The sequence below is a fragment of the Cnephaeus nilssonii genome (genome assembly GCF_951640355.1).
Source record: "Cnephaeus nilssonii genome assembly, chromosome: 14".
NCBI lineage: Eukaryota > Metazoa > Chordata > Mammalia > Chiroptera > Vespertilionidae > Cnephaeus > Cnephaeus nilssonii.
This window is the reverse complement of record NC_137085.1, coordinates 37,365,555-37,379,709: the sequence shown is the minus strand read 5'-3', so window position 1 is coordinate 37,379,709 and position 14,155 is coordinate 37,365,555. Positions and strand designations below refer to the sequence as shown.

The 14,155-nt window shown below is 40.2% G+C and overlaps 1 protein-coding gene across 4 annotated transcripts in view; it reads left to right on the top strand.

The window, feature by feature from the left end:
* The window catches only part of CEP78 (centrosomal protein 78), a 32,418-nt gene extending 18,811 nt beyond the window's left edge, over positions 1–13,607 (top strand). For 2 of the 4 annotated variants that reach the window (XM_079789888.1, XM_079789889.1), the window contains 7 exons: positions 1,072–1,117; positions 4,384–4,512; positions 8,769–8,846; positions 10,703–10,869; positions 11,924–12,095; positions 12,392–12,439; positions 12,981–13,607. In XM_079789888.1, coding sequence (XP_079646014.1) covers positions 1,072–1,117; positions 4,384–4,512; positions 8,769–8,846; positions 10,703–10,869; positions 11,924–12,095; positions 12,392–12,439; positions 12,981–13,541 — 1,201 coding nt within the window. In that variant the 3' untranslated portion in view covers positions 13,542–13,607. The remainder of the gene's footprint in view (positions 1–1,071; positions 1,118–4,383; positions 4,513–8,768; positions 8,847–10,702; positions 10,870–11,923; positions 12,096–12,391; positions 12,440–12,980) is intronic. The other 2 variants (XM_079789887.1, XM_079789886.1) reach the window with 2 other exon arrangements.
* The last annotated feature ends 548 nt before the right edge of the window (positions 13,608–14,155 follow it).

The window sequence follows — 14,155 nt, the reverse complement described above, 5'->3', positions numbered from 1 at the left end:
TTGCGGGAGGCGACCGGGCTGATCAGGGGAAGGTGCCAGTCCCATCACCCGCTGCTGCAGCCACTGCCAGCCACCGCAGCCGCCAAGGTGTTTTCATCAACATGGACTCCAGTCCCTTCACCATAAAAAAAATGACAGCTTTTTTAAAGCATTTTCAAGATGTGTCTTTCATAGGATATGACATTTCTTTATTTTTCTTTTTATCCTCACCTGAGGATATGTTTCCATTGATTTTTTCCCCTTCCCTCAGATCCCAGGCTCGGCCCCTGCCCAAGCCTAAAGCCTCCACCCCAGGCTTTAAGCCTGGAAAGGGGAACCCCCGGCACCTTCAATCGCAGGCTCAGCCCCTCCCCAAGCCTAAAGCTTCCGCCCCAGGCTTTAGGCTTGGGAAGGGGACTCCCCCGTCCCTCCAATCGAAGGCTCAGCCCTTTCCCAAGCCTAAAGTCTTCGCCCTAGGCTTTAGGCTTGGGAAGGGGGACTCCCCGCCCCCTCCTTCCCCTTCAATGGCTGGCTGGGAATGACCTGGGTGTCGAGGTTCCCGGGACCCAGGTATGTATGCAAATTAACTGCCATCTTTGTTGGGTTAATTTGCATACTCACTCTGATTGGCTGTGGGTGTAGCGGAGGTACGGTCAATTTACATGTTTCTCTATTATTAGGTAAGATAAACTATAGTGCTGAGATCCCAGTCTTTGCACATTAGTTTTATAACTTAGTGGTTTCGTATCTTTTTTTTGAGACACTAATCTCAATCCATCCTAGTCTTAGGAGTCATAAATTGAAGAACCGTTAATATCACCATTAAAGAAGTTAGACTAGAAATCTCAACCATCCTGACATAGGAACTGAAGGTGCCTCTCAGCAGTTCAGAGTTATCACAAAGCTAATATGCTAAATCCTGTTCAATTATCTCCATAGCAAAGCCTTACGGGTCCTAATTTTGAGCTTATTTATTGTTATACAAAGTTCTATATGGATATTGTACGTAATCCTGACAAGTTTTATTAACTGGGGTTAACTGATGATGTACTTATATTAAAATATAATTTGATTTGTTGATATTTCTTTTAGGGGTTTTCCATTGATCAAAACTCGTGATGCATATAATCAGTTGCAGGTATGTAGCTGTCATATTTATAGTACATAGGGGGTTGAAGTGGAAAAGGTGCAAGGTTGTTCTCTTTGCTTTTTAAACTGAACAGAGCCTTGCAAGAAACATTTTCCTCCCTGAAATAAATCCATTTAAAACTCATCAGGTCACTCTCCCAATGCCACCTTGTAGTTGTGTGGATATGGCACACACTGGGGGCCTTGCAGTTTCACCTGTAAACAAGGAAGCCATTTCTCTAGTCCACAAATCAGCTGTTACCCAGTGAATGAATGTGACTGCCATTGCTGATCCAGTATGTGGAGCTGTCATAGTCAAGAATGTTGTGATGTTTTCAAGAAATGTTATCTGGGGCTATATAACTTTCTTATCCTAAAGCCAAAATAAAGCACCACATCCCAAAGTCTCTGCTCTCTCAGAACACTTCTCCCTGTCGCACCAAGACCACACACACTTTCTGTCATACTGCCTCATGGCCTTAGAGCGCATGAATCCTCAGTATCAGGTTCTCCTCCCAGCTATCCTGGGAGACTGTGTGGTTGCTCTGTAACAAATAGCACTCCTGGAATTGAGAGAATAGCGCTCTGGGCTTCAGTACCACCGCTGCCTGCCCGGAAGAGTGTCTGCCTTGTTCTACCATTGGGACCTTCCTACACTGCAGGGTTTGCTGCTTGTGGTTGAAACACTATCTTAGTGACTTGTCCTCGGTGCCGTCCTAGCACACTTCTTTTTGATCTGTAAACTTTTTACAGGGTTGGACCAGGTCCATTTTTTAAATTTTGGAAATACCATGTTGAACAACATTCCAGTGTCAGTGAAACTTGACAGGAGAGTTGTATTAGTACTATATACACTTTGGCTTAAGGATGATGAGAAGAAGAGTTTTTTGTTGGGTCACTTTTAGTTGTGTATGGGTATGTGATTTGATTTATTTTTTAAAATTCTAGTGTTTTGCTTTCAAATTATTCTTCTAATTATATATGTACTAGAGGCCCAGTGCACTAATTTGTGCATGGGTGGGGTCCCTCGGCCTGGCTGGCCATCGGGGCCGATTGGGGCTGGCCGGTGGCCGGGAGGGACTGCAGGAGGTTGGCTGTGGGAGTACACTGACCACCAGGGGGCAGCTCCTGCATTGAGCGTCTGCCTCCTGATGGTCAGTGCGTCCTCATAGTGACCAGTCAACAGGTTGTTTGGTCAATTGGTCGTAATGGTCACTTAGGCTTTTATATATATAGATATATATAATATATTTCTATTGATTTCAGAGAGGAAGGGAGAGAGAGAGAGAGACAGAACCATCAGTGATGAGAGAGAATCATTGATCAGCTGCCTCCTGCACACCCCTCACTGGGGATCGAGCCTGCACCCAGGCATGTGCCCTTGATTGGAATCGAATCCAGGGCCCTTCAGTCTGCATTCTGATGCTCTATCCACTTAGCCAAACCAGCTAGGGCTTCTAATTCTTCTTTATCAGTCCCTTCCTGGTAGATTTTCTTCTAAAAATGTCATTTTCTTTCAGACTCTTTATGTCTGATGGTGGAGAATAAATTTCTAATTGCAGTATAAAGTTGATCTGAGAAAAAATGTTTACACTGGCCCATCCATGGCTTATGTGAAAGATATTTAAAAAAATACTATGGTCAATTCCAAATATTAATCCTAACCTTATACAACATAATACTGTACAATAGTACAGACAAAATAAGTTCCTGTCATTTTACCTTATCATTGCTTGTTTTACACTAAGGAGCAGTGAAAAACATTTATAAATAATAACTGATAATTTTTTTATATTTTTTTAATAAGATTTATTCATAAAAAAAAATAAAGTATTACAAATAGTAGTACATATGTCTCTTTTTTTTCCCAATTGACCTTCCCCCAGCCTCCCCTACCTCCCCCACCTCTCCCCCCCCCCTCCCCGTACATGCCTTCACAGATCACTTTTGTTAAGTGTCTTTTTTTTTTTTTTAATTTCTTTATTGATTAAGGTGTCACATATTTGTCCTCATCCCCCCATTCCCATCCCACACCCCTCCCCATGGATGCCCCAACCCCCTGTTGAACTTAACCATTGGTTAGGCTCTTATGCATGCACACAAGACCTTTGGTTGATCTCTCCCTTCTCCCCCCACCCTCCCCTATCCTCCCTCTGAGGCCCGATAGTCCGATCGGTGCCTCCTTGTTTCTGGTTCTGTTCTTGTTCATCAGTCCATGTTGTTCATCATTTCCCCTAGATGAGCGAAATCATGTGTCACTAGAGATGTACTTATAAGAATTGAATGTGCGACGGGCAATAATAGTTATGCTGACAGGCAAAAAATCAGTCTGTAGTGAGTTTCTTTCTGGACCAACAGTTCTTTTGAGACCCAATATCAATGTCCACCAGTTCCTTATGAGTACATGTCGGCACTGACCCCTCAGCTCTGGATGGTGGACAAATGGTGATAATGCAGGTCCGACTCCCTCTGGTTTGGTCTCGGCCGGACCCAGGGGGGGCACGGCTTCACCCGGACCCGGGACCCAGGCTCACCCGGATCCAGGGGCCCGCGGCCTCACCCGGACCCGGGACCCAGGCTCACCCGGATCCAGGGGCCCGCGGCCTCACCCGGACCCGGGGCCCAGGCTCTCCCGGATCCAGGGGCCCACGGCCTCACCCGGACCCGGGACCCAGGCTCACCCGGATCCAGGGGCCCGCGGCCTCACCCGGACCCGGGGCCAGGCTCACCCGGACCCGGGGCCAGGCTCACCCGGATCCAGGGGCCCGCGGCCTCACCCGGACCCGGGGCCCAGGCTCACCCGGATCCGGGGCCCAGGCTCACCCGGATCCAGGGGCCCGCGGCCTCGCCCGGATCCGGGGCCCAGGCTCACCCGGATCCAGGGGCCCGCGGCCTCACCCGGACCCGGGACCCAGGCTCACCCGGATCCAGTGGCCCGCGGCCTCGCCCGGACCCGGGGCCCAGGCTCACCCGGATCCAGGGGCCCGCGGCCTCGCCCGGATCCGGGGCCCAGGCTCACCCGGATCCAGGGGCCCGCGGCCTCACCCGGACCCGGGGCCCAGGCTCACCCGGATCCAGTGGCCCGCGGCCTCGCCCGGACCCGGGGCCCAGGCTCACCCGGATCCAGGGGCCTGCGGCCTCGCCCGGACCCGGGGCCCAGGCTCACCCGGATCCAGGGGCCCGCGGCCTCGCCCGGACCCGGGGCTGTTAAGTGTCTTTTAATATTGGGTAGCTGGTTTATCTTATCTCTTATACTTCCTGTCTTCTTTCTTCAAGCAATTAGATTTTCCCGTGACTGTGACAGTAGAGAGTCCTTCCTCCTCAGAAATCGAAGAGGTCGATGATTCTTCAGAAAGTGTTCAAGAGGAACCTGAGAAAACAAGTTTGAAACAAGAAGCATTACAGGTACAGTTACCACTTTCAAAATACAGCGGGGAGTAGGGCGGCTTGAGTGAGGCTTCTGTTTTCCCTTCCTGTCTGCATTGTGTCCCCTTGAGTGGTGCCTTCGCTTAGACCGAGGTGAAAGATGGACGTTTAACTCTAGGAAATAAAAATCAAAACATGCTATCACTAGTATATTCCCCTTTCCTTAGAACCGTAGAATATATTCAATTTAGGGAGAACCTGAATGATCATAAGATAAACATTCAAGAAATTGAATGAATGTAGTCAGCTGATTCTGTGCTCTTATTTTACAGATTGGGAAATTGACTGTTCTAGATGAACTGTTTCTATAAGAGGAAAATATGACTTAATTTCTAGCAAAAGTAGAATTGAAAACAAAAGTTTTGATGTTGATATACCCCTTTCCTAAAATAAAATATTCTACATTATATTGCCTAATAAACCTGACATCTTACTTCTGTTTGTATGGGTAAAAAAAAAAAATAATTGATTTGTATGACAAATTTTTGCATCTCATATATACCGTATTTTATTTCAACTTTAATGCAGAGTTGGTAATCTGTAGTAAATAAGGGAAACAGTATTTAGGGGGACCTTGTCTTTTTGTGCTACAAACTCAACATTTAATTTTTTTAAATATATTTTTATTGATTTCAGAGAGGAAGAGAGAGGGAGAGATAAAAACATCATTGATGAGAGAGAATCACTGATTGGCTGCCTCCTTCAAGCCCCGAACTGGGGATTGAGCCTGCAACCCAGGCATGTGCCCTGACTGGGAATTGAACCATGGTCTTCAGGTTCCTAGATCAATGCTCAACCACTGAGCTATGCCAGCCGGGCCATGTTTAATTTTTTTTTAATTATTTAATATGATTTTTTTTAGTATAAAACTTGGAAGATTTAGAACTAGTTATCCCATTAGGACTATGGAAGCAACTATTTGATTTTCAAAAAAGAAAGCCAGATTTTTATTTTTTAAGTTAAAAATAATGACAATAGTATAGAGAAATTTTAAGTACTTAGAAAATTATGAAATGTTAGAGTGTGAGGAATCTCATTCATGTAAAATTACCCCTTTTGTCTTGTAAATGAACACCTACAAATTGTAGCACTGAAATGGTTTAGTTTAAATTGCAGAGTAAGACAAGACCCTGAGCGTCTAATCCCCATTCATTGTCATTTTAATGTGTTGTATTCATTTCCCACCAGGTGACTAGAAGATTGATTTAGAAAAGCAATTATAGACATTAGGGAAGACCAAGAAGGTTAGAAACTGTAAGGAGGTCCTAACTGATTCAAGATGCATGAGGACCCTTCCAGCTCCCAGATGTCCATTCAGAGTTAAAAATTAAGTAAATTGTATATATTCACAGAGTGGGAAAACTACAAAGCAATAAAATTGAATGAGCTAGAGCTACAGGAAACAGTGTGGATGAAATTTTTTAAACACTTTTTAAAATTAAATTTATTGATTGATTTTAGAGGAAGGGGGAGAGAGAAACATCCATTTGTTGTTCCACTCCTTTATGCATTCATTCGTTGATTTGTATGTGCCCTGACCAGGGATCAAACCCACAACCTTGGCATATTGGGATAACACTCTTAACTAGCTGAGCTACCTGGCCAGGGCCAGTGTGGATGAATTTTTAAAAACAATGTTGAGTGAATTAAATAAGATACAAAAAAATGCATACACTATGATTCTTTTCACATAAAGTTAGAAATTGATAAAACTAAACTATTTTGTTAAGTATGTATGAATGTAAAGGAAATGATTGTTGGGAAATAAGGTTGGTAATTGAACTCCAGGAGGAGAAGAGGGGCTTGTGATGGGGAGAGAATGTGGGGGGTTTTTGAGATGCAGACAAGTTTTACTTACAGACTTGAATGGTAGTTAGAAAAGTAATCTCCTTATTTGTCACACTGACAGTTTTGTTCTGTGCTCTTTTCATATTCATATATTTTGCAATTAAAAACCTGCTTAAAGAAATGGTTGCCTCTAGAGAGCTGGATGTGTGCGTGGAATGAGACTACAGTTGACCCTTAAACAACGTGGGGGGTGGGGTGCCTACCACTTGCACAGTCCAATAGTCAAATATAACTTAAATTGGCCCTCCACAGTGCTACACGGATTCCCAACCACCAGTTAGTTGTTCAAGGGTCAACTGTACTTTACTTTAAGCCCTTTGCTACTGTTTGCATTTATATGTTCATCTTTTAGCATTAATTGAACATATTCTATGAACCAAGCACTCTTCTAAGTTTTACATATGTGCCAACTCATGTAATTCTCATAAGAACTCTATGATATGAGAACTTATCTCCATTTTATAGATGATTAAATCGAGGGCTATAGTTATTGAATTTGTCCAAGGTTATATAACTGATACATTGCCATTAGCAGTAGAAAATCTTAGAAGTCTTTTGGGAAACAATTTGGAGATCTGTACCTCAAAGCCTTAAAAATGTTCAGTTGCTTTAATCTCAAACTCATAGATTTATTTCATTAAAATTATGCTACCCCTACCCGGTTTGGCTCAGCAGATAGAGCATCGGCCTGCAGACCAAAGGGTCCAGGGTTCAATTCCGGTCAAGGGCACATACCTTGGTTGCAGGCTCCTCCTCGGCCTGAGCCCTGGTCAGGGCTCATGCAGGAGGCAACCAATCAATGTGTTTCTCTCACATCGATATTTCTCTGTCTTTCCCTCTCTCTTCCACTCTCCCTAAAAATCAATGGAAAAAAAATCCTCGGATGAGGGTTAATAAAATTTTTTTTAATTTAAAAAAGTATATGCTAAATATGAAAAGAGCCACCATACATAAAAATAATTATTTTGTCTTATAATATTGAAAATTTGTGAAGAACGTAAGAGTTTAACCATAACAATGATTAATGTGGAGCAGTAAACTCTCTCAATGGAATATTTTGTGTCCCACTAAAAAAATGATTGATTCAATGTTAAATGGAACAAACTTGAGCATAAAATTTGATACACAGCCTGATGGGAGCTTTATTCCAAAAAAATTTCAACTAGCCAATGAATAGCAGGGAGGAAGGAGAGCAGATGACAGGAAGAAAATTGCTCCAGAACCTTATCATATCCTTGATCAGAAATTGCCCTGAGACCCTTTGGTGCATAGGTCAGTGTTCTAACCACTGAGAAACATGGGCCAGCGCCCATATATTAAAGAATATGAATTACTTTGTAGGAGGAGAGGACACTTTTTCATAGAAATTTAACATTATGTTCTAATTCCCTCCACTAGAGGGAGAAACTGTTTCATGTAATTGAACTTTGATATGCTGTTACGATATGGTTACGAATGGAGTATTTTAGTCTACTGTCTCTGATTGTGATGCGGTTTGTTTGGATGTTTTTGTAAAAAGAAAAAATTACTGAGGTTTAACATACATGCAGTAAAGTGCTTAAATCATAATTACAAAATAGCTCAGTGAATTTTTACAAATGTATACATTCACTTCTATCATCAAGATAAAAATATTTACATCTTTTCAAAAGGTTCCCTTGCTCAACTTCTCTAATCAATATATCCTCCCTCCCCAAAGGTAGCCACCATTCTGACTTCTATCATGTGATTATTTGCTTTTTTTAAAATTTCTTTATTGATTATGGTATGCCTTTTTTTTTTAATTGAGGTCTAGAGTTATTGAACTTGTCCAAGGTTAGAATCCCTATGATGTCAGTTTTAAATATTGTGAACATTCTGTAAATAATAGAGGAATTTTTATTTCTGACTTACTATATTATAGATGTATATGCCTTTTATGGTGAGCTGCCACAAATCTATTTTGGAAAGAGTAGAAGCTAAATAAATCTTGAACGTGCTAATTTGATGTATTTTGGTAATTCACTATCATAGTATAAGTCAGTGATGGGCAACCTTTTGAGCTTGGTGTGTCAAACTTCGCCAAAAAACTGAGCATAACTCGGGTAGTGTGTCACTTTGAGGAAAAAACTAACTCCAAGACTCTAGTTGCAAATGTTTCATCCTCAGGAGCAGCAAATGTTTCATCCTCGGCATGCGGCCACGTGTCATCAGAAATGGCTACGCGTGTCAGTGCTGACACGTGTGTCATAGGTTCGCCATCACTGGTATAAGTAGTGGATTATAATCCTGAAATCTGAGTTCACTTGTGGCTCTGCCTCTAAATCCTTGGTGAGATCTATAGCTGGAAAGACTTGGATATCACACTGTGAATAGCTTATGATATTTCCTCTATTTCCTCACACTAGGGAAAACTGGAGGAGTGCCTAAATCAGTTAAAGGAGGAAAGAGTAATAAGGCTCAAGGCTGACAAACGAGTTAGTGAGGTAAACAAGTGTTTTCTTATACTTTGCAGAGTTTTTTGGTTTTATTTTTATTTCATTTTAAGCCATGTGCACAGACCGTTTATAAACTTTAAAACTAATATATTATAACTTGGTTGTACCACATGAACTTTTGTATTTACTTATAGTTAGTGGTTATGTGAACTATATTCCAGAAAGCATTTTTTTTTTTATGTAAAAATCTTCGGGGGTTTTTTTGTGTGTGTGCTTTTATATAACTTTAGCTTATTTTTTGTTCATGATGTTTTGATTCAAGAAAGCACTTGTTGCTCTTACACTATGTATATAGTAACATAAAACAGTCTTAACAGTAACATGTTAAGACTGTTGACTGATAGTGAATTAGGAAAGTGAATCATTTAAATAAATAAGTATAAGATATTAGAAAATGCTAAGAATACAATGAAAGAAAAGTATGTATTATGAGAATTACAATTAGGCTAATGTGCATGAAAGCAGGGCATAAGCTATAAAATGTTCTGTATAAATATATATTATTACTAGAGGCCCGATGCACTAAATTCGTGTAAGAGAAGGCCTTCCTTCCCCCGGCTGCCGGCACGGCTTCCCTTCGGCACCCAGGACCCAGGCTTCCCTCCTCTGGCCTCCTGCAGGCACTCGGGACCTGGGCTGGCTTCCCTCCAGCCCAGGTTTCGTCAGGAAGGACGTACGGAATGACGTCCGGTCTAATTAGCATATTACCCTTTTATTATTATAGATAAGGTGAGTTTAGGGAAAAATCTCTTAAAGTGTATACATTGGATTGGAGGACACTTATTCAATCAATATTGAGCACCTGCTTATAGAAGGCAAAAGATGCATCATGAACAAAACGGTCTTTCCAAGAAATACTGGAATTTGGCTTATATGTATTGGCTTATATGTGGTTTTAAATGAACAAATAGATGAGGCGTGCAAGGGAGTAAATATTTTAAGAAGCCAAGGAGAATATTGGTAATCATACAGTTAATAAATTGGGTATGGCTTAGGACTTTTAAATTTGCACAATTAATATTTTTCTCATTAAAATTAATCTTTAACATTCAACAGAGTTGTATTCCTTGTCAAATTTGACTCTATTTTATTTTCTAATTTAAGGGAACCCTTAAGCATCTAATTCTCTAATGTGAAATGAGGATTCATTGTGAATTTAACCAGTGAAAAGTGTGATCTTTTGGAAGATCATTAATAAAACAATAATTTTTTTTGTGTTTTTTAAAATTGATTTCAGAGAGAGGGAGAGAGCGATAGAAACATCAATGATGAGCCGAAACCGGTTTGGCTCAGTGGATAGAGCGTCAGCCTGCGGACTGAAAGGTCCCAGGTTCGATTCCGGTCAAGGGCATGTACCTTGGTTTCGGGCACATACCCAGTAGGGGGTGTGCAGGAGGCAGCTGATCGATGTTTCTCTCCCATCGATGTTTCTAACTCTCTATCCCTCTCCCTTTCTCTCTGTAAAAAATCAATAAAATATATTTAAAAAAAAAAAAGAAACATCAATGATGAGAGAAAATCATTGATTGGCTGCCTCCTGCACATCCACTTCTGGGGATCAAGCCTGAAACCCAGGCATGTGCCCTGACTGGGAATTGAACTGTGACCTCCTGGTTATGGGTCAATGCTCAACAAGCCTCACTGGCCGGGTGATAATTGTTTTATTTATATACTACCTAAGTGTTATATAAGAAACTTTGTTGAGTGGCTCTGGGTTTTGATAATTGTCTTCAATTGGTAGAGAGTTAGATTAATTACAAATTTATTGCATTTTTAAATATTTAATAACTTTTCTTTTGATGACAGAGAAAATCATGTCAGATATTTTCAATCTTCTTTTATAGCTTGAACATGAAAATGCCCAGTTAAGAAATATAAATTTTTCTTTGTCTGAAGCCCTGCATGCACAGTCCTTGACGAGCATGATCCTGGATGATGAAGGTGTTTTGGGCAGCATTGAGAATTCTTTTCAGAAGTTCCATGCTTTCTTGGATCTCCTTAAAGATGCTGGGTTAGTTAATTTCTCTCCATGGCATTCAGCTTTTTGCAACTATAATGGTATTTTTTGCTAAGGAACTTCGGCAGTTTTCATCATTTCATGGTCATATTTAGTGCATAATTATAGGTAGTGTACTTAATTTTTTTAAATGAAGAATTACATTTTAAAAGAAATGCAAAGTGGTGAACCTGCTTTGGTAGAGCAGAAGAGCCCATTATAAAAGAGTTAACCTATAGATAAAATAATTAGTAAGTATAGTTTTGGGTAAAGACTAAATTAAAGGTAATTTGAATTGGAAAATACTGCAGAAGGCATAGGAATTTCCCTACCTTTTATTCATTTTGCTTGTTAAATAAATTAGAGTTAAAAATTATTTTTGTCCTACACATAAAAATTATAACTAATCAGCAGGGCATCTATAGATCAGTGGTTCTTACCTGGGAGTGATTTTACTGAAAGAAGATACCAAAAGAGAGAATGAGAGGTTGATAATTGATGGAGTAATATTTGTGGGTGTATGGGTTGGTGTTGGGAAGGAAGGAACACACACATTCTTGGAAACTGTAGGGAAGAAAGGTGGTAAAGAAGTGTGGGAAAATGGTGATGGAAGGAGACTTGACGGGTTGGTGAACACACAGTACAGTGTACAGATGATGTGTTGTGGAATTGTGCACCTGATACCTATATAATTTCGTTAACCAGTGTCACCCCCAATAAATTCAATAAAAATAAAACCATGACACTGGGAAAAGATTTTTTTTTAAGTGTGGGAAGAGAGGTGAGAGATGAGGACTGGTAGGTGGTGAAGCTACTAGTGAGACAGTGTTTAAAATAGTGGTTAGCACATTGTTGAAGAGAGAGAGGAATTTAAAGGATTTGATGATCTTTGTAGTCCCAGAGCATGAATATCGAGAGGTCTAAGAACTTGGGAAAGATAGAGGCTTATAATCTGGAGTAGGATATTGGCTTTTAAAATTATAGAAGTATTTCATAAGTACAGGTATGGGGAAATCTAGCTGCTCTTATGTGACTATAGTAACCCTTGCCTTTTCCTCCTCTTGTCCAGGCTTGGGCAGCTTGCCTCAGTAGCAGGTATAGATCCGTCAGATTTTAATTTACTAGGTCGTCCACAGCTGCATTCCACTCTCACTGGTCCACCTAAAGAAGAAAAGAAGGCACTTGAAGAAGAAAAACCAGAATCAAAGCAGAATGCCTTAGGACAAATGCAAAATATCCAAGTAAGTGGACAGAATAAGAGTGCTTAGCAAAAGGGAGTTACCAAGTCAGAGAAAATAACAGTAATCTGTCTTAGTTCACATGCTTGGGAGCTAGAAGCCCATCCGGGTCCTTTCTAAATCTGAGATTAGTAAATTTGTGCCCATTTCATGATATATTGTTATATATAAGAAAACTGGAAGTTCTTTTAAAAATTTATGACAAAGCAAACTATCTTCAGTGAAAGAAATGAAGCATTAGAGAATACATTCTAAATTTTAAATTGTGTAAATATCTATTCTATTCATATTTCATCTAGGTTTCTATTTGTATGCAGTCAGCTTACAATGAAGGAACACTAATGAAGGTACAAGTACTGATACAGATAATTATTTAAAATAAGTGAACCAGATATAACTAGTAGACAATATATTACAGTTAGTCACCCAGTTTTGGGAAGAGGGGAAAACCTGTCTGCTTTTCCTCTACCTTACTTGGAGCCTCCTACTGGGATCCCCCCGTCTCCCATCTCAGCTGGTCTCAGACTGATCGTGGGAACTGACAACTTGAGAACACAGTCTCGTCACATAGTGGATACTGCTTATATGTGGCTGCAAAACAGAAAAGAAATTAATTTTCTTAAGGAATAGAGTTTTATTATTTCTAATGAGGGAAAGGGAAATGGGTGATTACCCCAAACACCAGAGTCTGAAAACATAGCCTTGGATATAGCGAAGTTAAGTTGGGAATCACTTGGCAAGATATAATTAGGGGGAAAAAAACTGGTTCTAAAATCTTCTAAATGATCCATTCATAAAATCAGAGAGTAACATTGACATTTAGGACTCTACTTTTTAATGGTTGGCTTTGTTCATTACTGAATTTCTGTCTTTTTTTCCCCCCTCCAGTTTCAGAAAATTACGAGTGATGCTACAATTCCTTTGCCTCTCGACTCCTTGCAAGTCCAAGTTTCTACTCAGGAGGCCTTAGAAACCTCCAAAGACAACATGGGAGTCGAAGCCACTGAGCAGCGGCAGGAGTCTTTGGAGGGATTCGTTGGTAGAACATGTTCTCCTTCAGCAGATGGGATTTCTGGACCTGGAAGTCAAAGAAAAGACGAGTTGTCTAGAAATAGCAGATCTTCTTCAGAGAAAATAACCAAAACAGGTGAATATACCAAAAAACACTCTGCTAAGAAAAAACATGGAAAGGACCTACATTCCCGCTCTGACTCATCTGTAAACTGGAAAAGCAAAGGAATAGAGCATGATAGCTCTTTGGTTAATGAACCAATTAAAAGTGAGTCTTTAAAAAATCACATTTCTGTCAAGAAAGAAAGTAGAATAGTGACTGTTTCATCCAAGAGAACTAAAAGTAAATTCAATGTATTAGAACATTCTGAAAGCGATACTCTTGGATCTGATTTTGAATTTCAAGAAAGCATTCATACTCTATCACGCCTGACATAGGTCTAAATCTGTTGAAATTATGTTTTTGCCTTAAAATTTTAATAAATTTCTTATGTTTTCATTATAGCATATGGTGTTTTAAATATGGAACTGGAAGCCATTAGAGAAAGATGTATCTATTCTTTTCATTATAATGAACCTTTTGGTGTATATTTCCCATTGCCACTTTGCACCATTCACTCAACAAGTATATACAATACTATTACTGTTTTTAGCAATGAACAAAACAAAACCTTTGTCCTATGGAACTAGTCCTCTACGGAGTGAAAAAAAAAATTAGCAAAGCAGGGTAAGGGAACTAGAAAGGAATGGAAGTGAATAAATGGAATTGTTTTACCATTTGGTTAAATGTGGAAATGTTATAAATTGCATGGCCAAAAGCCATTGACGCATCCTAATTCATAATATCCAGAGCAGCATACATTTACCAAGTAGTTAACCAGGTTTATGGATTATGGCAACCCTATGGTAGGGAATTATTATTATGCCCATTCTGTAGATGAAGTAACTAAGGAGACATTATGTGATTGCCCAAAATTACATGGCTGAAATAAGTTGTAGAGCTGGGATCTGAACCAGAATCCATGCTCTTAATCACTTTTCATCCTATTTCC